At 34.6% G+C, this 26,130-nt stretch overlaps 1 protein-coding gene across 1 annotated transcript in view; it reads left to right on the top strand.

Moving 5' to 3' along the window:
- The window catches only part of PCGF5 (polycomb group ring finger 5), a 70,860-nt gene extending 46,403 nt beyond the window's left edge, over positions 1–24,457 (top strand). Inside the window, 8 exon segments of the mRNA XM_075758275.1 lie at positions 2,859–2,914; positions 3,036–3,067; positions 3,069–3,096; positions 6,976–7,124; positions 8,472–8,570; positions 10,206–10,295; positions 12,268–12,327; positions 14,641–24,457. Of these exon segments, the coding sequence (XP_075614390.1) occupies positions 2,859–2,914; positions 3,036–3,067; positions 3,069–3,096; positions 6,976–7,124; positions 8,472–8,570; positions 10,206–10,295; positions 12,268–12,327; positions 14,641–14,688 (562 nt within the window). The 3' untranslated portion in view covers positions 14,689–24,457.
- Positions 24,458–26,130: the final 1,673 nt, after the last annotated feature.

The following is a 26,130-nucleotide window of genomic DNA, read 5'->3' as shown; positions in this document are numbered from 1 at the left end:
AAGAATGCAGTCATTTTCTGAGAAATGGTGTTGAACACTCTGGATAATATTTTTAACTGAGATAAAACTTTAACCTTTAACACTTAGGGTTTGTTTAAACTATAAACCTAAGTCTGAAATTCGACATGGAACTCTAAAATGAAAATTCAAGAAGAGTGTTAAATTCTAGAATTCCCTTTCCTGATTTAGCAGAATTCTGCATCAGCAATACTCAGTTGGGTCTGGGTTGATTACACCATGAAGGCAGGCTGCTTTTCTTGGTAGCATGCTTTGGATGCAAGTTTTCCTGAGTCATAGTCTTCATTTGCTTCACATCAGATAATTAGCAATTATCAGAGAGTAGCTTTGATTTTATAACTCATTCAATATTATAGAAGAGGTGGAAAAAGAAACTATACGAAGCTGACATAAATGCTTGGTTCTTCTTTCTATACTTTCTGGTTTGGAGGTTGGAAGATGGTGGGGGTGGAAAGAGGTGCGTCACAAATATGAGTGTTCTTGTTTCAGTGTTACCAGGAAGTATGGTATTAAATGACTGAGACCAACTTTGGAGTTATGTCAAGTAGTTTTGTTTTGGAATGGGTTTGATGCGAGTCACAGAAATACAAATCTTTGTTAGAGTTCTCATAGGCGTGGATAATAGGAACACTGTAAGATGCATCTGAAATTGAGAATCTTTTTATAATTTCCTTTTTTTTCCTATAGTTTAATTTTGGTTTCCCTGTACTTGAAGATTAGATAAGTGATACTCTTTCTGCATTTTTAAAGTATTAATTAGTATTTATACTTTATAAGGATTGAATAGCTCCTTCTGTTTTGTTTTTGAAAGAAAATGAAGTCATTGACTAGAGTATGAAGCCAGTTCTTGCTGCTAGCATCATAAATTTGCTAAGTATATTGGTTTTCTTGCTATGTTAGCATTACTAGTGACTTTTCTTTTGGGCCATTGAAGACAAATTAAGAAGTGCTAAGTGGGAATATTCAAAAATAAATGTAGAAAAACCAGCATGTATTATATCATCCTGAGGATGGTTCGTGGGTTTTGGAATTCAGGTAGTGATGTTCTCTTTTGAAGTCCTTACTTCTTTTCTCTTAATGAGTAAGTTATGAAGATTGGAGTTTTCTTACACTGTGAAATGAATTCCATTTCCCGGGCAGGTTCCCAGTGCTCTGCTGTGGGAACTTCATTAAAAAACAAAAAAAACCAAAAAAAACCCCAAAAACCAACCCACAGTACTATCTAGTTGCATTAAATATTGAAAGGAGAGGCTAGAAGACATAACATCCCATGATTTTTTTTTTCTTCTTATCTGTGAGAAAGTGCTCTATGTGCTGCTTTTGTTTAGGGGAGATCTGTTTTACTTGCTGAATTAATTTTTTTCTTTGTCCTTATAAGAAGAAGCAATTAAAAAATGGGTCGTGGTCAGAGCTTAAATATGAATATTCTTATGGCATGAATGTCTCCATGAACTGACGCATAACATAGGGAATTAGTCTCAAAACAAGATGATTGGGTAATAAATCTAATTGTAGACTTTTAATTATAAATACAAATTCTGTAAAGAAGAGAACCTTAAATGCTCATATATTTGTTATAAGGTGATCATTATTATCTATTAAAATGGCCGTTAGGCATTCCTCAACAATAAAATCATTCACTCTTCTTCCTATTTTGCCACTGCTAGTGAACAAACGATAGAGAACAGCCATATGTTTTATAACAGGCATATAGTGTATTATTAACATGTACACATACAGGTATGTATATATGCAAACATTATATATAGAGATATATATTATTATTGAGATGAAAAATTAAGGCAATTAAAAATATACCAAAAGCAATTATTGTTTTGTAGGTTCTGACTGAATCTCAAGGTACTTAATTTCTGTGGCCATATTACTTGGTACTTTGTTTTATCATGGGTTTTTGTTTAGGCTGGGGACAGTGGGAGTTATTGTTCACAAGATGAAGAGGACAGTGGAGAGAAAGGAAAATGAAACAGAATGAGAGATGGGGGAAACCAAAGAATAAGTGAGACAGGGAGAGGAAGTGGATCTAGAAAGAGGATGATAAACTAAATGGATAGGACAATAGGTAAAATTAAGAGAAAAGAAAATATTTTAGCTTCAACAACAAAGTAAATGCACTGTGTCCTCTGGACACAAATAGCTATTTTTGGTACTATAGAGAACAATAGGTCATTTCAGGGTATCAGAGGATATGCCTGTGCTGTGTACGGTCATCTGGTAGACAAACTCATGGCAGATTTAAATAGTTTAAATTAATTAGGTTGAGTACTGAGAACTGTCTAGCCAGAGCAGCATGGATGTTCTGTGGTCTTCTATATCCTGCCAAGATTGGTTTGTGTGTGTTGTAATGAGCAGGGAATAGTCTGTTCAGTTTTTCATAACAGCCTTATTACAAAGCACTTGAATGCTTAATATGATAATGGAGTTAATAATTTTCAGGCTTACTGCTCATGACCTGGACCTTAAAATTGGATACTACTTTTCCAGTTTGTTCTTTTTAGTAACACAACTGTTTGCATGTAACACAAATCAAAACAATTAAAATTTTAGAGTAGAATGTGTTTCTCTTTTGCTTCATTTTTGTCTTTATACATTAAAAAAAATAAATTCCTTGGTTATTTCTAAAAAAATCAGTTCAAGAGGTGGTTGAGATAAGCTTTAATGCATGTTGTTTCTCAAGCTAAAATCAATTGGGTTTTCCATGATGTAGTAATTACCAAAATATGCAATGCATTTATTACTCGAAAGTTTTGTTGTTTAAAGGCTAAAAATACTTAAAATGCTAGTTCTACTTAATGTAAAATGTATTTTTTTCCCTTTGAAAGGCTGGATAATACCTTAGAGGAAATTATATTTAAGCTGGTGCCTGGACTTCGAGAACGTAAGTTTCTGATTTGGTTTCGAGTACCTGTTTGGGTTGACGGAGAGAATATAGCTATTTATAATGACATCCTGTAGTATTGATTTAAAAATTCACGTTACTGTTCTTTGATGTTAACTAGAGGAACTGCAGCGAGAGATCGAATTTTGGAAGAAAAAACAAACCTCAAGAAAATGGACAAGGTGATGATTTTTTTTTTCTTCCCTCTCTTATCTGTATGTTAAGTAACTGCTCATTAGGCTGTGTTTCTTCAAACACTTATGCGTGTACATTGTTTTTACTGAATTCAAAGAGACTACAGAAACTCCTGACAAATCCAGGTAAATGTAGTCTGGGCCTTCATGCACTGCTGGTTATCTTTTAACCATTTGTTTTACAAACACTAGCTGTTTTACCATTATTTTTATTTGCATTTCCCTAAGCTCTCACTTTCAACAATTCATGCAATTTTCCACTTGAATTCTTAATTCTCTTAATACAGCAAGCTGCAGAACTACTTGAGATTTTACAGATTATTTTCTGGTACTGAATTTGACCAGCTGTTAAGTAGGAGGTTGTCAAGAATTAGTTATGACAAGTAGTAAAACAGTTTTCCACACATGCTAAACAATTGTTTTATATAGATTCCAAATGCTTTTCTGTTTTTTCTTTCTTTTCTTTTTTTTTTTTTCAGTTGACCATGAACTTTGAGAGCTCAGTATTGAAGTACTAAGTGAGGACTACATCCAACTGTTTTTATGTCTCTTTGATTAGACATCAAGGTTTTGATATCATAGGCCTATTTGATTTTTAAGAATTTTTTAAAAGCTCTGCTAAGCTAAAGAAATAGCTACTTTTAGTAAAGGATCACTGTCAAGTAAACATCTTGCAATACTCTCTGTACTCAAATTGTGTATATCTTCTTTTCAATTTCGTAACATTTCATTTTCTTTCTCACCAGTTCTGTTGATTTGCACTTGTCATCCATTATAAGGGACAAGGTTCTTTGTTACATAATGAAATCAAGAACTGCAGGACAGTTTAAATGAAATTATATTCGTTTATTACAACAAACTGTGTAGTGTATACCTATTCAGTTTTAAAAATACTTAAAAAATATTTTTATGAAATATAGACATTTGTTGATGGTTTAGAAAAATATTTTCTGGTATATGCATAGATAGAAAAAAATAACATAATTTGCAAATTTGTAGAATGTGACTTACTTTTATCCTAATTATTCTTCTGGTTCTTACTTGCCTCCCATAACTTAATGGAGATCAGTTACTAAGTGTAATGAGTGATTGGATTGTTTTGTGAATCAGAGGAAGGCTCTAACTCTCAAAATATATTTTTAGGTAGCTACAGATATATCCAGCTCTGTTAATGACAGTATCCTTGGGCTATGGAAATTTGGATCTACAAACCATTTGAAAGTTGTGACAACTCATTGAGACAAATTATGAGCATTTAAACTATTTTCTGCAATAAGTAAGCACTTAGAATCTTGCTTGAGAATAAATTATTTGGTGAGAATACTTTCAGTAAGAAGGGACTGGTTCAGTTGTCAATACCATGCCCTGCAATTACATAGGCAGTCTGGTTTAAAAGAGTCCATCACTTATGTCCTGTACGACAGGCCACAACACAGTTCCCAACCTTAGGATCTAAAGTCTGTAAAAAAAATAATCCCAGGACTTACAATTTTTGCATGTCAGAATTAAAAAAAAAACCAAACAAGAAAGCATATCTCGGGCATTGGTGACTCCACTAGGAGAGTGGTTACGAGATAGAATTCATGGATGATGATAGGACATATACTGTGGTACAGAGAAAAATATCCTTGTTTGTCCTCTCCAGTCTGAACTGGAGAAGGGTGAGGGCAGACAGCTTTACACTGAGTCACTCTCTGGCAATCAGTTTTACATTGAATATCTGAGAAAAGCATGGGAAGTAGACAATTTCCAAGGTTTGCAAAAAAGATGAGGGAAAAAAATGAGACACCTATTTATGCCTTAAGGAAAAGGGGCGTGGAGGTGGGTAGGATGTTGGTTTGTTTTTCCTTTCTTCTGTTCTTGGCTTTATGCTTTTGACTTAGAGAACACAAGAGTCCAATTTGGTGAGATTAAAATTTCTTTTTTTCTTTTTTCTTTTTTTTTTTTGTAAACTTCTATCATATTGAACTTTAATAACATGCCTCTAATGGACCATCACATTGATTTCTGGAGGCTGCCTGTACAAACATCATTAATTCTAATATCTACAAGGATTTTTTTTTTTAAGTAAATACTCTGGTGCCATTTACATGGAGGAGCATTTGAATTTCTATCAGAATACCTTGAAAGATGTGACCTTTTTTGTGTGTGTACCTGTTTCTGGAATGATTTTATATTGGAATTTTGCTAATTTCCCTAGTTCTGTAGCTGGTTTGCCTTTGAAGACTTTTCAAACTGCATAACTAAATCTTCCTCCATAACTCAGCAGTGATAACTGTTGAAAGTTGTGGATGTGTTTGCATTGCCAAAGAATCTGTGAATCATAGGCAGACGCTCCTCAGACAAATGCTTGTGACAGGTAGACTGCATCTGCTTGTTTAAAAGATTTTGCTTCCTGGACTTTCACAAAAAGAAAAAAAAATAACCTGTAGTTTGATACTCTAAATTCTGTTCATAGCAGGATGATAGGAACAAAATGTATGTATGATACACGTTCAACTAAATGTGTGAGTAGCTAGTAGGGACTTGTGGACAAATCTTTTGCATTCTAAAATGCTTCAAAATTGTAGGAAAGAAAAGCAATGAATGTAGCTTAAAACTCATCTTGAATATGTAAATTGAATGAAGTGAACTAAGTATCTAGACGCTTAGGCATAGCTTGATATTTGTTCAAGTTTTCATTCTATCTTCTCATCTTAACTCTTCTAAATGGCAAAAAGTTTGTGGTAAGTATAAGAAAACAGCAGAATTTGATCTGCAAGTTTCTCAGGAAATGCAAAAGTAGCCTATTCAAGTTACTTGTGATAATGTTTTATTCCAACAGAGAGCAACCATTGTTTTAAATCAATATAAATAAGTTGGAGATACAGAAAAAATCATTACAACAAATGTATATAATAGGGTTATTGTATACTGTATTCCAAATCTGTAAAAATTACTCCATTTTATGGTTCATTGTATGGTTATTATTTACATAGACTATGGCCTTATCTAGATGTACTTGCTAGTCTTGGGATTCGAGTGTTCAACTATGCCAAACCTTTGAAAACTGTAGGAGATGGTACCTTTTCCAAAGACTTAGATTTTTAAACCAAGAATCAATAGAACATGTAACAGCATCAGTGAAGAGAGATAACATGGTATATATGATTGTATAGGATATATGTGCTCTGCCAAAAAATATGGGGACCGTTCCTCTTTTTTTTGTATTTTTTATTTTTAAAGGGGAATAAGTAAGTATAAGCCTATTCAGTTATAAAATCCTACTGGTGAGACACCTGGAGTTTTTACAATGGCATTACTTAGACCAGGTCAAAAGTGGATGAAAGTTAAGTTTTATCTTGCCTTGGTTTACTTCATGATAACATTTCAGGAACTTATCTCCACTGAGTTATTGTGGCAGACAGTTAATATGAATTGATTACCCATGTTACTTTGATACACAAGCATTGGGATTAGTTATTCCACTGTTTATTGAGAAGTAATACTTTCTGGCTGTGAACTGCCACACCATAGAGTAGATTTATGTGGTTGAGTGAGCTTGATGCATGTGCAGTTGCAGGGTTTTAATCACTGGACACAGACAGAAGTAGACAGCCATAACCATTAGTGGTCCATCAGCCTAATTATTTTCTGTCACATAGAAATCTGTTGTTTGCATATTACATTAAAATTCAGTAGTAAAACTTTGTTTTCAGAGATTTGTAAATTGATCAATTTAAGAATGCACTGAATTAAACTTGTATAAAGTTAACTTGAAGAAAAAATGTGCTCTTGAAAATGAAGTATTACTTTAAATACATATTTGTTGCTACTGTGACTTTTAGTTATTTTACACTTAAATAATATGATTTTCATATTTTACAGATGAAAGCCCAAAAGCTGATAAACCCAAAGTAGATGAGGAGTGTGATGAAAATGAAGAAGATAAAGACTATCACAGGAGTGACCCGCAGATTGCTATCTGCCTCGACTGTTTACGCAACAATGGGCAGTCAGGAGATAATGTAGTGAAAGTGAGTAGTAAAAATAATCTGTGCTGCTGTTATTGTTGGCAGAATAGAATCTTACAGGAACCAAATCATTTTGTAACCAGCAACAATAAACTTTAATGTGGTGACCTGTCTCCACTTCCACGCTTATTTAGTCCTTTTGTTTGAAACATTTCAACACATCTTGGAATTTTGTAAAAAATACAATTCCACACAGAAATCCATCTGCGACAGCGGATTTTTATTTTTTTTAAATGGATTATAGTTTTGTAGTCTACAGCTTTGATGGTATATAACTGTGTTACACAACAGATTACAGCATACCACAGAGGTACCTAAAAAGTGAGCTGTAGGTGAGCTGCCCCATGCTTTTGGGGTTGCTGTCTCACCGCGCCAGCATGAAGCTGCTTTTCAGATATGTTGTGCACTGAATGACTGGGATCCAGCCCAGTTCCGGGCACTGATGTGTCACCTGTGGCCTCAGACTGGTCACTTCCATCTGTAAAACATGTAGGGTAATACCTGCTAACTACTGTTTTAGAATTAGGAATAGTTGGGTTCCGTTCATGAAGGGAAGGTTATCTAAATGGTATCGAGGCTACAAGAAAGTATTCAGAAATCCTCTTAGATTTTAAATAATGTTTTATTAAATTGCAAATACAAGAATTAAATATTAAAAATTTGTCCAATAAAACACTACTTATATTTTCTGTATAGTATGTTACATGTATAATTTTGGAAGTCCTTACAGAGTAAGAAAGTTTGTATTCAGCAAGAAAACATATGTATGTGTTACCACTGTCTGTTTATGCTATATACAGTAAGAAATCTGTAATTCCATCACCATGTAGGAGTCTCAGTTTTCCAGCTTTTCTGTTGAATCAAAACTGTTAGGTTCTAGATCACAGAATCTGTGATAATAGATCACAACTCAGATTTGTAGCTTCCCTGTATTTTGCCTAGATTATTTGAGGATATTTTTACTTCCTTTTCTCTCAAGGACTGAAGAAATTCTAAGAAATTTAACATCTGTTTGACCCCCAATGTTACTAACACAGGTGCTTAGATTATTTAAGTTCTTCTGGGGCTTTGGTGGTTTTGGAGTTTGGTTTTTGTTTTTGTTTTTTCTTTCCTCCCTTCTGTATCTTTTGGAAATTTCTTTAATGGGTTAAATGAACTTGTTTGTCATGTAGATTTTGCAAAAAAATGAACAAAAACAAACCTATGGTGCCATTATAAATTAGAAGAGAGTGCAGTAAAATTGATTACTGGTTGAAAAAAATAGCAATTGCAGCTGTTCTTGCAGTAAAGATTGCTTACATGCTCCAAAATTTCTAACATGGTTTGTCTGTTTTGTTGCTGTTGCTTTAGGGTTTAATGAAGAAATTTATCCGCTGTTCTACTCGAGTGACCGTGGGAACTATCAAAAAGTTTCTCAGCTTAAAATTAAAACTTCCAAGTTCTTATGAGGTACATTTGAATGAACAATGCTTGTATTTTTATTTCCCTGCAAAGTATTAGGTTTTTATGAAATGTAATCATATTTGAACTTGAGGAATATTTTTTTTAGCCCAATCACTAAGTAGTGCTCAGTATTCCAAGTTATATTTTCTACCCTTAAATGAGACAGAAGTGATCATTTTATCAGGGTGACTAAAGTTGCTAATCCAGGAACTCACACAGTTCTAGTAATTTCAGTTTGTTACTTGCGTGTGAAGGAACAGATGCATTAGGTTTTGCTGTTGTTACATAAGAAAGAAATGCTTTCTCTATCCATGTGACTGACAAAATCACTTAATATAGTTCTGTGCTAGTAGCTTCTGGGGAAGAGGAGAGATCCAACTAGACATACACCAAATTACTCCACAGTTTCTTTTTCTTTAGATGTAAGAAACTATCCAGTAATTATGAAGAAGTGAGGAGCAATACCATTTGAATCTTTCAAACTGCAGATACTTTTTTTGCACCTTCTCTGGAATTAGGTGGAATTTGACGGAGAGAGAGTCTTTGCTCCATGAGTGATTTGATCTTGGCCAAGACTGTTCCCTGGGTGGACTTCCTAACATTATGGAAGTTGTGATGCAGGATGGAGTTGGGAAGTGTGAGACTCCTGCCTCTGCTTTCCCTCTTCCCAGGGATACAGGAATTCTGACCTCAGCACAGACTGTTTCTTCATCCAGTTCTCTCACAGGAGTCAATGACTCCGTGAACTGCAGGCTGCCTTCAGCACAAATGGCAGCATTCCAGCTTTGGTTAGAGGTATGGCTGAGTTAGGTTCTTGCAGAGCTATATGCAGGAGTTTCACACTATCATCACGTGCTGACCAGCTGTTTTGATATCATTTGGTTTTGTTAATTATGTTAATTTAATCTATCCTTGGCACCTTAATGCCTTGTGTTACATACTATATGTTTACTTCAAATTTTTGACCTTTTTTCTTCTATAACCCAGAAAAGCAGTATGCCTATAGTAATGAAAGAATTTTCAAACATTTTCAGTGGAGGGCAGAAGTAAGATGCTATAATACAGTTTAAACAAGTCATTTTTCGCAGTAAGATCATTACTTTTTTTTTATTTTGTCTTCAGTTAATGAAGAATCATGTTTGTATACTCAGAAGTGCATTTTCCTTGTAATTTATAGTTATTTTTAAAGTAATTTTTAAAAATTACTTTATCATTATTTTTAAAAAAATGAAAATTACAGTACTTCTGTTTTGTGTCTTTGGGTTTGAAAGAGCACTGACATAGCAAGAAGGCCTTCAAAATACAGCACAAGGCTTTCTCTTCAAACAGTGTGTAGTATTGATAAATATAGGGAGTGTTTGTCTGCTAGTGATTTTCTACCTTGTTTAGTAGACTTTCTTTTGCGCACACCTTAACTGAAAACACAAAAATGAAAAAATCAAGTGGAATGCTACTATTAAAAATAGCGGTATAGCTTATTGTCAGTATGCTGTATTTATTCAGGTTTGATATACGTCTGATGGAATTATTGTATAATGATAGGAGTTGAGGGATTAACTTTCAGAGATTCACTTAGGAGTTCATTTAGACATTAAAACTTTGCATTCCTTTGTCTTACTGTTTGTTCTGTTGTATTTTAAGCTGGATGTACTATGCAATGGAGAAATCATGGGGAAGGATCATACTATGGAATTCATCTATATGACGAGATGGAGACTAAGAGGCGAAAACGTAAATGCTGTTACATTATTAATAAATGATGTTTTGGTACATTTATTATAGAGAGTATACATGCTTTCACAGCTTGGTCCGAAGTATGTTCTATCACCCTTCAAAAAATGCTTATTTAAAAATGCATTTTGCATGTTTTCTGGTTTTCTTATGTTAAATCCTGTAAGTGAAAACCTCTAGTACGTATATTGTGCAGATTCTGAAACTTAAAAATAGCATGTATCAAAGTTTACAAGCAAGTTCTGCTCTGAGTTTTTAGTCTACTATTTAAAAACCCAAGCACTTGTTCTTTTTCTGCAAATTTGCTTTTGTGACCTTTTGAGTTACAGTAATTGGGGAATCTGCATCCAGCAGTTCTTTACTAAGAGTCTGTTTTATTCAGTAGTAAACTGAAAGTGACACTGAAAAATTATTGCAGAAATCTAGTTGTTTTATTACTGTTTCTTTCAATACTACACCCATTTTTTTTAGATATGCTGTGTAACATTAACATCCAGATAACACAGCTAAATGAGTTTTCCTTGCTGAATGTGTATATTTTAGAATCGCAATATTTAACTTATTAAAAGACATTTCTTTCAGGTCTGATATTCACTTTGATTTAGTAGCCCTTATATTGCATTGGGTTTGTTTTGTTTGTTTTGTTTGTTGGGGGTTTTTTGTTAAAAGTCATATCCCTGTTTCTTCTCTTTCTTTTATAAATTCGTTTGTGTGTGGCTGTTGGTTGTTCTTCACTGTTCATTGCTTTGTAGTATTTGCAGATTTGTTGTCTATCACTACCAGTGGAGGCTATATTGGAGTGCAGCTAAGGTTAAGCACTTAACATATGTTAATGTACTGATCTGTAGAAAATTCCAAACTTTCTGTAGTCGTCTTTTTTTTTTTTTTTTTTTTTTTTAAGCTTTCTAGTAGTTGGAATAAAAAACACTGGTGCACAGAGAGAGAAGACAGAGAATTAAGCACACTGTGGAGTTAGCAATTCACAAGTTTCTTAAAGTTTTACTTAAATCTGAAGGGGAGAGAAGGATAGATTTTTGATAGGAATTAGGGGAGTTATTGTATATAGGCAAGTATTCATTAAATTGAAAGTAATATTATATTGAAATGTGGTGATTGCTGAAACCCCAATATGATACCAATAAGGGAGCTTTAAGTTTGTTTTTCTTCCAGTATTACCTTGAAACCAGTGGGTGTTTGTTTGGTTTACCATCTTATATTTTTGTTAGCATTGGCTGTACTATTAAGAAATGTTGACGCAACAACTTTAGTGGTAATAGAATTCTTTCCTGATATTTAATTCTGCACCCCCTGCCTACAAATGGACTTTTGGCAGTTGCATTGGTTTAGAAGCAACAGTAACTATCATCTTGACAAAAAGGACTTTATTTGTTCTGGTTAAAATTTTTCAAAAATCTCAGAACTATAGTTTCTAACATTAAGTGAAAATAAGAATTGAAAACTCTTGATTAGATTTAAGTTGTGTTTATATACACACAGTATAGTCAGGTATGTGTTCATCTTTTCCTTTATGTAGTTTTACATCATTCTCCTGAAGTCAGAGATGACAAACTAAAACCTGTAAACATTACATTGTGCTGGTAGCAAATCCAGTAACATCTGGGCTTCTATGATTTTGTTTTCCATAACTGTGTTGGGTCCTGTTATAAAACAGAAGTTGTAATGGTAATTAATTAACAATCTCTTCTTTTGGATGAAGATCAAGTAAATTCATTATCTCCATCTATGGTACTATTCATCATGATCTTTTACTGGCACACCCATGCACCTTACAAGAAGTAGAGTAGTAAAGGGAAAATATCCATTTATTCATTGGAGACTTCTTTCCTTTTTAAATAAGTAAACTAATTTTAAGCTTTACATTTGAAAATTTAAAAAAAATAATTAAATGGTAAATGTATATGTCCAGCTGTGGATGCCTCTTATCTGATCAGAAAAATCATCTCCTTCGCAGTTTCGGTGTCAGAACTGCTCATCTTCGCAAGTCTGCTCACAGGATGGCACTTTTTATCAGGTAAGAGGCACTCACGACTGTACATACTACAGTCGTTAAGGTCCTGTCAGACTCCAATTGTAATCCAAGTTGTGGAGTTTTTATAACTCCTCGCTACAAAGAGCTAAAACTATGAGCAAGGCCTCAACATTTTCGATCATTCAGAGAAAACTTTATTGAATGAATAAATAGAATCCATTCAAAAGTTTGAGAGGTTTCTTTCACTTTACATTAGGCCATTTATCTTTGTGTTAGAGAGATACCATTCTGTAGGCTGATATCTGCATCAGTCTGGAAACATCTACCTCTTCTTAGCTCATCCTTCTAACTACTAGTGTTGGGCAGTCCCTGACAGGGGATTAAAACTGAAGAGTGTGAATCAAAAGAGACTACATTGGTTTCATCTCTTTATGGCAATTCATATATTCTCTTTAATGGAGTAAAGAAATGCTAGATTTTTCTAATGCTGTATTCCTTTCACATCTTTAAAAATGGAGTAATGCCTTGTCTCTAGAATATAACAAACCTATACCTCCAGAATCTGCAAACTGAAGCTGATTTCCAAATGTCATTGATCAAGCTGGTTCACACCTATATGAAACCATATTTCAGTTTCCTCATTGAGAATTTTGATTTGAACTAATTTCTAGAAGTTACTTTGGAAGTTTGAAATAATATTTTTGTTTGACCAAAAATTAAAGTTAATGATAGTCGCTCCCCACTATGGATGGGAGTAAACTACTGCAGTTGTACCTACTTCAATAATTAGAATTGTTCCAGCATAGTGCATTTTATTTATACAGCTGGTTTGTAATTTTGTTTGCAAAAAACACTGAGCCTGACTAGTTTACATGGCAGTTTCAGTGAGGCAACTGCTCTGTCTCTGCCTGTGTGCACTTCCAATTACAGTTGGGTACTTTTAGAGACAATTTATATAATCAAAGTGAAAAACATGTGAGATAGCATTTAAGTAATATGGTAGTCATATCCTATACAAAAAAAAAAATCAGTAATTTATGGTACTACAAATATATGTTTGTTAATTGCACGTGCAGACTACACATGGTGCTCCCTGTCTTCTCTCTTCAATGCTCCTGCTACTGTTGAATACCTCTGGGTTTATGTTTTGATTTCTCTGCACTCCAGTTTGTAAATCCCCAGCAAGTATGATCACATTTAGTTCTGGTGATCATTTCACTACCATGGCATGGAAAGTTTGTTAACCTGTATAGGTGTCTGCAGTGATATCTTTCTTTTTGGTCACTGAAGTTCATCTGTATTGCATTTGAAGGATCCAGTAAAATATTTCTGTTTTTAATGATAGCTTCTGTAATAATTATTTATAATTCCAAATTTGCAATTAAAAATTACTTAAATTAGTGATGTTCCTCTGCCTTGTGGCAGAGAGGTAGTTAAGCCCATACAGTTGCTGAGACAATAAGATTTTCATGGGGTTTATACTATAGAAAATGTCTAGTACCCTAATGGAGTTAAGAGGAAAACATGATTGAAATGAAATGCTGTCAGACTGAAAAAGTAAGACAATTAGTAAAACAGAACTTCCAGCAACAAATGCCCAGGTATTCCACAGCACTTTCTGGAAACCCACCCACTCTTGCCTCCCGTTCCACAACAGTTTTGTCCACTTCAGGGATCAAGCAGTTGATTTGCCTTTTTTTTTTTTTTTTTTTTTTAATTCCATTAAGAACTAAAAAAAATGTATCACTGGATCTGAAGTTGAGGAGTTGAGGGAGAAGTTAGCCCTCATGTCTCAGAAAATCAGCTGACAGCAATTTGACCTGATCTTTTTTCTTTTTTTTTTTTTCTTTTTAATACCAGAGTAGCCTGGCTCCCATTAATTACTGCTGACTACTAGTATAACTATGGAACCTCCGTATATATAAAAATCAAACCAAGTACATCATCTATAAATGGACTTTGTTTTAGAAAGTATAAAATTTCAAGATTGCTTTTCCTCAAACACAGCAACACAGAAATAAGAGTTGTTTGAGCACTCCATATATATATATATATATGTTGTAAAACATATAAATCATGAAATATATAAAAGCAGATACAGGCTTTTTATATTAATGACAAATAGCTACAACTGACTTAGAGATTAAGTATAGATTTGAAGTACAGGTGTGGATTTAACTGTTGAAATGTATAGAATTTTTTCACATAAATAAAACTGATTGCCATAAACATGTGTCTTAGGGATAAGCTCTGGCTATTCTTAAGGCACTCTTTAATTGCATTTTCTTTGTATTTTTTATGAATTACGTCTTCATGTGTTCTTGTCTGTTTTTGTTGTTTTGGTTTTGCTTTTAGTCTTACCCTATGGTACTTCAGTATCGACCTAGAATTGACTTCGGTTAGACCAAAGGGCCAGATCCCACTGAGATGAATCCTGCACTATTTGTTTACCCATCGACAGATTGCACAATGAATGGATGTGCCTGGATTAGGGGGACACAACCAGATTTTCAGCATGCAAATAAGGACATTGTCTTTCTTAAAATTGTCAGTTGCATCTCTGTTGTTTCTATTAGAGCAAGCCAAGTGCCATTCTGCTACTGAAATGTGCATAAGATATTTGTGTATCTTACGAGTGTGCTGCAAATCATAGCCAAAATCATGAAGTGTACAGTCAAGATTCAAAAACTATGGAATATTTTTGCTTGCGTGGTAGAAAATTTTTCTGGTCCTAATATTGATCACACTAGCAAAATGGCAGAGTGCTCATTCCGTGTGGTGTTGCAGTTTCACACACTTACTATTTTACTGAATATTGTTGTTTAAATCATAGAGTACTGTACAAATAACTGAGGATTATACCTTGAAAATATTTTGTATAGAAAATATATTTAGAAAAGTGGTGATTGGGCCACTACCTTTTTCTTGATAAGCTTCTCATGGGTCCAGGTATAGCTCACTCATGAGTGCGCAACAGTCCTTTTGCAGTAAGTGAAGATTAATTACCTTTAACAAGCGATGTAGAACATGGTAATTCAAAACATTTTAAATTTTAAATCTTCTAAATAAATTTGGCTAATATTGCTTAAAAGCATCGCAGCCTTTGTGATTGCACTTTTCTATGGTTTCCCTAAAGATTGGAATTTGGGATACTAGCTATTTTTGGAAAATGGCTTCTGGTCAGATTACATTTCTTGTAATAAAGCCTCCATGGAAAGGAAGTTAAAAATAATGTAAGTGTCTATGGAATAAATAAATTTCACTGTAAGATTGCAACTAAGGCAAAATTTTACATAATTATTGCCTTTCGTAGTAAGCGTTGCCTTTTAAGATTGGTTGGAGGTATATAATATGCTAAAACAAAAATAATATGTAGCTTTAATTACATTATGTATCTCTTGTGACTATCTGGAGTTTAGAATTCATTATAGAAATTTTCATTTGTTTTTCCATAAAATTAGAGGTAATGCAATACTGAAGATAAGCAGTCTGACCAAAATAATTGTTCAGGTCGTCTTTTTCCTAAGACCTGGTAGTGCTGGATAAAAAGTGATTGTTGCCTTGGGTATTGCAAGCGTAATGGTTCTAGTATAGAATGTTTATTGAGGTTTCTGGTAATGTTCCAGGAAGCATAGTAAGGCATATGTTTTCTGTAGTCTTCCGTTGTCTTTGCTCTGCTTAAAAGTCAGTTGAGTTTCTCACTTGAAATTCTGTGAAGATACATATAATTCAGTACCTTTATGTAATTTCTACTTAATACACACCTGCTAGTATTGTAGATAACTCTTTACTTTCTTATGCCTTTTGCATACAGGAAAAAGGAACCAAATCAACTTTTCAGAAGCTACTATAGAGTGAACTAATCATACTTAGATAAGACAAAGGGAAAATTCTGTCTTGGGATTGAGTGTAAAAGATAGATGCAAGGCTGTAGCTCCTTTGAAAATTTTTGTTCGTGTACATTAGTATGTTTCTGTAGGAGAAAGAAGCATGTTGTGGATTAAATCTGGCCCCTTTAATGCTGGTAGGAGTTCTGACATTGATGACTTGAGGGATCCGTATATAGTCAGGTTAACTTCTACCATTGCACTCCAAAGCCCATATGACATGCAGAAATAAAGATGCTGTCGGTAGCGGTCTGTTTAGGAAACCTGCCATTGCAGGTCAATGTTGCACATATTGTGCAGATGCCAGTGAACCTGGGGAAGCAAAATGTTTAGGAAGCTGCTGCTGATTTCTGCAGGCATCGTGTGCTGACTGGTATAGGCACTGGTTTGCCCACACTGTAGATGGGAAGGAGTGTACATACTGGCTGCTGGAAGCAGTTGTCTTTTTGCCCACCCAATCTGTGATGTGCTACTTGACAGAAACAAGAAGATACTCCATGCAGGCAAAGCTCTTCTCCTCTGCAGAGTCCCTAGGGAAAAGTAGGTTCTTTGTGTATATAGAGGTCCTCCTCATGGAGCAGCTTGGAAGAGCAGAGCATGCATTCTAATTGCAAATCATTCTTCTCTTTAATATATACAGTTGTTTTGTACGGTAGAAATAGAATACTATTTGTAAATATTTACATGCACACACAAATGACACCTTACAGTTTTTATATATTTCACGTGTTTTTATACCAGAATTTTCACTGTAGATTCACTTGACATAAAACGCCTGTTTCAGTTGATCACAAACCTAATGGTAGTACTCTTAAGCATAATTTCTGCTTGGTTGAGGGGACAATTTTTTTCTCAACGGTTGCTCTTGCTGTTTTGACAAATTTGAGTGGATTTGTTTTAGAAAGAGAAGAACACATTATTTTTAATCCGTTTTCAGGTATCTTACATGGAAGTTTGCATCCACCTAACAGGACCCCTGAATTAGGACTACTTTGTATTGGCTTCTGAATGGCAACTAATAGAAGATTTGACTGTTTAATGACTTTCTGTATTCACAATTCAGAGAACCATGAATTCTCTTGATTGGAATTGAACATTGGTTTAATTCATGATATTTTCTTCATGCAACTTAAAGCTAGATTACAGAAGGCAAATCTTCATTTTAAGCATGGAAAATACTGACAGATATGATTTAATGTTCCCAGCCAAGAATCATGGCATTAAATGCATATGATCTAGCCACCTACACTTTATGCATTTCTGATCTGATGGCACGGTGCCTGAGTGCTGTTGTATTTTAATAGTTTTTGTAGCAGCGAAGTGCCAGTAAAATACATATCATAACTGGGCAGCCTGTATAACACAGGCATTGCCTTTTTTACAGGAAATTTCCCTCCTGTATAGTACCTATGTGCCATGTGTCTACAGACATGCATATTTAATTCATTTGTGCCAATTAAGTATATCTGAACAGCATAGGAATATGAGAATGCGTGTACAGATTCCTATGTGCCAAAGATGAGGTAAAGCAAAATGAGTACCTAAGCATTCCATTAAAGCCGCACCATATGCCATCCTAGAGCAGACTGCTGTATACAGTCACACTTCCTGAGCATTTCCATGACAAAGTGTCACCATTGCATGTTTGTAAAGAATAGGAATATAAAATAAGTGTTGCTGCCACTATGTTTCTATGGCTTTCCCATATTGGCAGTACCTAGCTGCAGAGAAATAAGACCTAAAAAATTCCACGCTACTACCTAACCTTGCTGCCTCTTATTTAGCACATTTGGTGCTCCTTTTTTCCCCCAAAAAAGTGAAAAACTTTTGTCTGCTTTTAACTGTGGGGTAATTCATTAATGAAAGTCACAAGCAACTTTTTATTGAGCATAGCTGTATGCTGCATTTGTCTAGTAACAAACTGTAAGCTAGATTTTACAAGCGAGATCTTATAATATCTCAAACTATATGGAATTAAATGATTAATCAAGAAATGTATCTTCTGTCACGCATTACTACACTGCTCGTAGCAAAGGGCCTGGTTCTATAAGCATATTTTTATTTGGATGAAATACCAAATAAGATTACTACAATAATCTAAGTGACTCATCACTATAGTAGGTACTGTTTGTATGAAAACTTCTGGGATTTGGGTCCTATGAGTATGCAACGCAATAAATATATTGTGCATACTCAGCTAGCTTGCAGTTGTTATGCAAAAAAAAAATTCTAAAAAGTATTATTTTGACTTTACTGAAAATGTTATATAAAGCAAAGTGCCTGATTGTTAATACAGAATACCTTTTAAGCCCATTATTTGCATTTGACAGGGTAATATTTGCTTCTGTATTTTATCTATGGTCTTAATATTTTCAGCAAGACTATTTCATAAACATACTGTATTGAGAAGCTTTCTTTCATGGGAAACAAGCAGAAAAAGAAATGCGTTCTGTTAGATAATTTAAAATTGAAAAAAGCCTATCTCACTAGAAACTATATGAGAAGAATTACATTTATATTGAAATTATTTCATTTTCTGCATGAAGAACCCTTGAATTCTGGATCTTGGTCTTTTTTCTTCTTAGGCTCCAGCAATTTGACTTGTCTTTTCTCTTCCGCAGTTATCAAAAACAGTTGCAGTATATCTGCAAGAGAAAAGAGGTTGATCACAGTCCCTTTAGATATAAGCTAGGCTCTTGTTCTCTGCTGCAGACAAAAACAATAAGTTCCATCTTATGTCTCCCATGTATAATTGTTAGACAAGACTTTGTGAGAGAAGTAAACAATTTTCCTTCTCCTCTGTTTTCTAAAATAACAAAGCAGGCCAGGGTTTAGTCCTTTAATTGAACCAATCACTGAGTTGTTTTGTTCCATTTGTGGTTTTTTTACATTTTCATATCACTGAAGACACCAAGAGGCATTCACTCTCCAGAAGAAATATTCTTGGGAGGACTTGCAACAAAAGGAATAGCATCCAGCTCAGTCAGGTACTACAGATGGTAGAAATATTAGAGAACAGATAGTTGTTCAAAGCCAGTCATTAGTCTCAAAATAAACAGATTGAGCCCTGTTTATAGAGGGGCTATTTAAAATACTGGTCAATTACATGGACTGAGCAAACTCATTTTTATCCTGGAAAAGACCAAGGTCGGTTAAAACTTACATGCCTATCCACAGCAAATACATAGAGGTGCTTAGATCAAGAGCTTGGTCCAATTTCTTCACTTAACCTAGACAGATTGAAGGCATCTGATTCCATCGAAAATGCACATATCATGCAGGATATTCACCTCTTGTTTTACTTGATGCAATGTTATTTTATCTCCCTTAAAATGTCTATTCAGGCACCCTGTGTGCCATAATTAATTCTAGGTTCTTACACATCCTTTGCCCGTTCCCATACCCCACCCCATTTCATGGCCAACAAGTAGAAACATTGAGGAGTTATAAAGGAGAAACTGCAGATGAGGAAGAGGTTTGGTTCGTCAGGCAGGTCTCATGAATTTCAGTAAAGTTTTCCCAGTTCTGCATTTTGAATCCTTTATAACCAGTTTGAACAAGATAATGCTTCCAGAAGGTGTTCAGCTGAAGACACTTGTTTGAGGAGGGATTGCACTCTACCGGAGCATGTTCCAGGATGGATTCCAAGACACAAAGGGATTGATTCACCCTAAAGGAAATGTGAAAGGCTTCAAACTGCTCATTTACCACTAGTTTTATCACACATGGGTAGTCTGGCCTTCAGAACTCAGCTGAAACATCTTTCTGTAGGAATGTCCCCCAAAGGTGATCTTATAATGATAATATATTTTTCTCCATAAGCAGATCTACCTGTTGAATTTTTTTAAAAAAACTACTGTCTACACTGTCTGTAGATCAGATTAAAACATCAGATTTCAGAATACAAAATTGATTAATTAATGAATTCCTGACACATTCTTCCATCCAAGGTATGTGCCATAAATCATCGTCCAAATTCAGGTAGCTTGCTACTACAGTTGAGTAAGGACGTTGTTTCGTTCTCTAGTAAGCAATTTAGATCTGTGTGGTTCTGAAGTGTGGCGGTGAAATGGAGGAGCTCTGTAGATGGGAAGAAAGATTCAGGCCACCTTTTGTACTTGCAGAGAGAGACCCATATCTGGAGGCTCAGGAAGGAGACATTCTTGAATGAAAGATGGCTACGGGTGGAAGTTTTTGTAATTACATTAATTTTAACCAAAGAGAGGCATTAGTTTGACTTTGCATGTTTATCTGAACCATTAGGCGTACTTGTCTTTGAAGTGACTTTTACGTGTATTTTTAGCAAACGCTTCTAACAAGGTTTAATAATGTGACAGTTGACAGGATGAGGTGAACAGAAGTAGTTACTGTGCATTTTCCTTTTTCCTCCTGATAGCGAGTGGAAAGTGAAGTAAGAGTTGAGAGTAGGTTGCTATACACCATACAAAATTGCTGCAATGTTTGTGCTGCTAGTTAACATACTGAGGTTTGTATTACAAATGAAGTTGTAATAAAGATGTTTATTATCAAAGTGCAAGGCACATATTTTGTGATGGTATTCTACTCCTAAAATTCTGTTTTGTATTATACTCAGTATAGTGGACATTGTTGCTGTTGTCTCATGAATTTTGATGCAGTAAAATGAAACATGCTCCCTTTTTACTGAAAAAATCACATACTAATTGATTTAAAATTACTCTTTGTTGTCAGATATTTAGTTTGTTCATTAAAAAAGGGGTTTTTTTAAAAATAAACTATTTTTATGGATAATCTGATTGCCTAATAGTTTTAAGGACCTCTTTAATACCAAAGGTAAGACACCCAGAAACTGACTTGGAATAAGGCATTGACACTTCTCCGGAGTGCAGTGGTCAAGAGTTACACCCGGAATCAGTCATGCAGCACTTGACTGGTGGTAGCTCTCTGTGTCACCATGCTGAAGGGTTAGGCACACCTAGCAGTTTCCAAAACAAAATAGAGAAGGAGAAAAACCAACTGGAGTAGCATAAAAGTTCAGCTGACAGACCTAGAGTAGCTCTTTGAGTCATAGCTCCTGTTCACGAAGAAAAGCACAAAGGCTTGCGTTACTGATGTGTCTGCTATACCTGGTCTGTGAACTAATAAAAAACTTCAGTGTGCTGTCAATCCTGTAAACCTTCCAAAGCACAAAATATTCACCAAGCTACTTTTGGGGTTTCTAGTTGTAGTTCAGTGATATTTTGGAGGGTGGAAAGGACAGGCTTGGAGGATAATGAGAAGATATTAAGTGTGTTTTACAGATTTTTATAGATATTTTTTTAGTAAATGGCATTGCTGTCCTCAGCGTGAGACCATTGATTAGCCAGAAGTCGATTATTTTACTTGTGCAGTATAAAATAGAAAGAATAAAGAAATCCAAATATCCTGATTTCCTTTTCCAGGATAGTGATTAACTAAACTGGAAAGTAATAGGACAATTTAATTACTTAGCTGACTGAAATATTTCATTCTAAAAACTTACTGATCGTATTTTTTTTTTCTCATATACAAGCTTCTTAGAATAAATATGAAGCAATGCATCATTTTTTCCCTTATTGCAGACTTAACTATTGAAAGGAAAATATGTTATGTTTTATAAAATTAATGCAAAGCCTGAATTGTTGGATGTTCCAGGCTACCGAACAGATGATCTAGAGTTGCTCTCAATGGATTTTTTTTTTGGGATGGGGGCCTAAGTGTCCTTATATAAGCTGTGATCCAAGTTAGGATAAGAAAGGAGCCTGTGGTGAGCAGTAATAATGTTCTAATGCTTCCTTGCATTTGATCAGTAGTTACCAGTTTTTAATATAACAGCCCTCACAGTACTTAAGAGCTCATAGAACATATTGTGATGTTATGTTGCTAATTTGTTTTAAAATATAAAATGTTTTAAGCTTTTTGTCAAAAGTGATAACATCATATTACAAATAAACCTTTTTGTGGTTGTAAAATTTAGCTTATAAATCATTCAAATTGAAGTGAAAAAAACACAGGTCATTGTTAATGACAGTCTATCCTACTATTAAGAATATATGTATTTTTGTAAAGGAAAAGCACTTGTAGATATTTAATCAGTCCAATATCTATGTTAATGTTTTGGGGAAAAAAAAAACCAACAAAATGCTGCTTAGAGAATCACTTACATATTTTTATTTTTTGTGCTCAAATGTATTTTCTGTTGATTTATGGAATGTTTATTCTGTGTGAAGCTGTATAGTTAGTACAGCTGGGCTAAATGCATTTCTTAATCAATTGTATCTGACTATGGTGATATATTTTCTGTCCGATCAGAAAGCTAATTGCAAAACATAGACTGGTGGTGCTGTTTTTCATCTTTGATATTAGCTTCATCCTGCCTTATATTTCTACTTCATAATAATTATAAAAAATACTAGTTATTTTTTGGTGATGTTTGTGTTTTATGGATGTTTTGAGGTGTATTTGGTTATTCAGTTGAATCTTATTGTACTTACAAACATTTTTATAAAATGGTGACAGAATTTTACGTACAGTATTTAAAAAAAACAGTTCCTCTGATGAAAAAGTATGCCAGATTAGTCATGTTTAATACTTACTTTCCTGCAAAGGAAACTACTGCTGGGTACATGCATGGAACATGATTGCATCACTAAAGTTTCTGAGCATTTGTACAAATAGTATTTTTTAAGTTCAGAATAACTCATTTCTTGTAATATTTTGCAGCTATTTAAAGCCTCACTCTTAACTGTATTTTGATTCAACATAGTGCATTAACAGTTTCAGGAAAAAAAACCAACAACAACAAAACAGTAAAGCAAAGAATTTTATTAAAGCACAGTAAAGAGTGGCAACCGCATTTGTTTGTAGTTATTAGCGTACAATCCAAAATCTATTTACTTATTTCAGTGGGATTTTACAGGGGTCTACTCCATGGGCCTGATGCTGAGTTAAGCTCTTCAGCTTGACCTCAGTGGAGCTACTTTCTTTAATTATCCTTGTAGCTAAGACTTGAAATGTCCCAGAATTCCCACTTCCTCACTGAATTTCCTTTCATAGGTGGCTAATATTGTTTAAATTTAATCTTATTATATTAACCTTCCCAGAAGTAAGTAAGTTTTGCAACACTGAGTGTGTACACTAGCAGTAGAATTCAGCATTATAAACTCAGCTGAGTAAATACTTGCATAATTGTCAAATTGGGGGAGAATTTCACTCAGACTATGTACATTTGTAATGCCACTATCTCATTAATATGCATGCTTCACAAAGATCTGCAAGTGATCAGGTTCTGATGTGTTTTATCATTTCAATATTGACCATTATTATAATTTTTGTTAAGAGCTAATTTCTGTTATTTCATTGGGGGGTCAACATCTCAGGGTCCATGAAGTAGCAATTTTAAAAACTTAAATCCATTTGAGCTGAGTGCAATGCCAGGATTGCAGTCTTGTATCTTTTAAAGAACCAAATATTTTGTGTTTTGAAGTATTTTAAAAAACACTGTAAATTTCACCCAGTTCTACCAAAGGAATGTTGGTTTGCTTGCTTTTTTTTTTTTTTTTAATCTGTGCTAAAATCCTTAGAAGCAGAGTGTGGCCCTGGAGAAAATGAGACACCTGTAAGTGAGTTAACACTAGTGAGCAATTTTACAATTAGGTCAGGGAAGTGCTGGTACTAGGGGTTTGGGTTTTTGTTGGGGGGGGGGGGGGGGGGGGATTGTGGGAGTTTGGGGGCTTTTTTTGTTTGTTTTTTGTTTGTTTGGTTTTTTTTTTGCAAAAGCCCATGATCCTGCCTCTTCATGTAGAGTGAAGTGTGCCTGTTCAAAGCTGCATCAACGTTTGTAAGCAAGATCTATTTTAGAACAACAGCTCATGCAAACTCTGTAAATGGACCTTTTAGAATCTTGTGTATAAATATATCTGATATCTAATGAAATTCCTAATTATGTAACTACCTGTCTGGCTCGGTACCCGTGACGTTAAATGGAGTGCTTCACGCTAATGTCAGGAATGTTCACAGCACCTTTACAGCAGCTGGTAACAAATAACAATTTGGTGTGACCCGTATGCTGCAAGATGCCTCTAGCCCAGTTGGATTAATTTTATGACAAATTTAGATGAGCAAGAAGTATAACTAATCTGCTTACTAGCACTGAATCGCTCCTTTCTCAAAGCAATAAATATATTCACGTTGTAACATCTGTTGTGCAGCCTACAATACGAGTTGTTTTGTTGCATTGTTTCTATATAATTTATTTTGTGCAATAAAAAATCTCTGGTTTTATCTGACTTCTCTCTAGTTTGTAATATAAAGCTAGAAAATGTTTTAATTCAAATATCTTAATCATGCAAGCATACTATCAAGTCACAGAAATGCAGAGTAGAAAATGGAATGCAGTAATGTTTTCCCTTATAGACAAATCAGAAGGTACTTACATGGCCTAATTTTGTTCTCATTAATGTCCTAGAGAGTGTTACCATTAACTTTGATGGGTGCAAAGCCTGCCTAACATGAAAGTTGACTGGACTTGGCACCCCATTTGTAAAATATAACCAGGTAGGTTATACAGTGTGAGTCTGTGTTTGAGGCTTTTTTTAAAAAGTGCATTTCAGTCCTTTACAATCCCATAGAGCTTCTGCTACAGTTTGGTTTTTTTTTAAACCTAATTTCACTGCTTTTTATCAGGTCAGATTTATTTTTTCCTTTCTGTTCTCTCCCTTTTTGATGCTTTTCTGAATTAATATGGTTTCAGTAGTATTTATTGTTCTGCGCACTTACCTTCTGATTACCCTTTATTATGTTGTTGGGGTTTTTTAACTCTAAGGTAACATAAAATAAATGCGCATGCAAATTGGAAGCTCAAGGATATCCTTATAAAGGAGCCCTTGGTGTGAACTAACAGTCTTCATACTATATACTGAGTTATTGCAGAGAAATACAATGGAGGGAGAGCTGTTACTTAAGAAAACTCATACTTTTTGTCTGAAATGCTACTGTGAAACCTGCAATACCACTGCACAAGACCCGAGATGTGGTTCAGATTTGGAAATAATAGAAAGGATTGCTGATTAAACCAAAGTGACCTGAGACAAACAGCGTTTTGCATCCTCTTGTGAAATCCTTCTAGATGTTAGCAGAAGAAGATAACAATTGCTTGTGAACACAAAATGTGAAGGTATATATAGTGTTTTGCAGTATGTACATACGATTAAATGAAACATTGTTTCCATGGGATTTGTTAGTAACGTTGCAGTTTGCTGATAGGCAAAGAGAAGTGCTGGCCTGCTGGCTGCTGTGTAACCTGTGCAGCCTCACTTGATTGCTTTGAACCCTTTTCATGTTGAATATTTGACCTCCAGATTTGTCAAAGGTCACAGACTAATACTTTCCCGTCTTCTAAAGGTGTTCTTGAGATGTAGGGTCACTCAATGGAAAAACCCCAAACTGTACATAATGCTACTACATTCTTTATGAAACAGAAATTGAATCACACTTAAGTGCAAAATTCTGCTCCTAAGTAGGGAGCCATGTTTCAGCAAGCAAGATATCCGTTAAAAATGTTGGTGATTAAATTATTTTAAGGAATTACTTTGTTTTGGGTAGCTAAGAAAAGAAGCATTGTGGGGGAAAAAACATGCATGGGACTAGTAACAAATGCCTGATCAGTCATAAACCCAGATTATGTTTTATTGAAGGAGGAAGGTAGGTGGTACACAAACAGCTGTTTACATCAGGGGCACAGCATATGAATTTCGCTGTTAGAACTGTGATTCAAATTGCTTTCTATCCTGATTATTTTTTTATCTTTTATTCTAGAGGAGAATATGCTCTGCAACATCATTATAGGCAAAAGTAATGTTTTTCAAAAGAAAAGTGATTTAGTAATCTAGTTTTCATTAAAGAAACAGAAATTTGCTGGCAGTATGTAATATGAGCACCTCGTTCCAGTGGCAGAATTCCA

Source organism: Balearica regulorum, chromosome 7 (assembly GCF_011004875.1).
Source record: "Balearica regulorum gibbericeps isolate bBalReg1 chromosome 7, bBalReg1.pri, whole genome shotgun sequence".
In the NCBI taxonomy this organism is placed as follows: Eukaryota; Metazoa; Chordata; class Aves; order Gruiformes; family Gruidae; genus Balearica; species Balearica regulorum.
The sequence above is the reverse complement of the archived record's forward strand: the minus strand, read 5'-3'. Positions and strand labels throughout refer to the sequence as shown.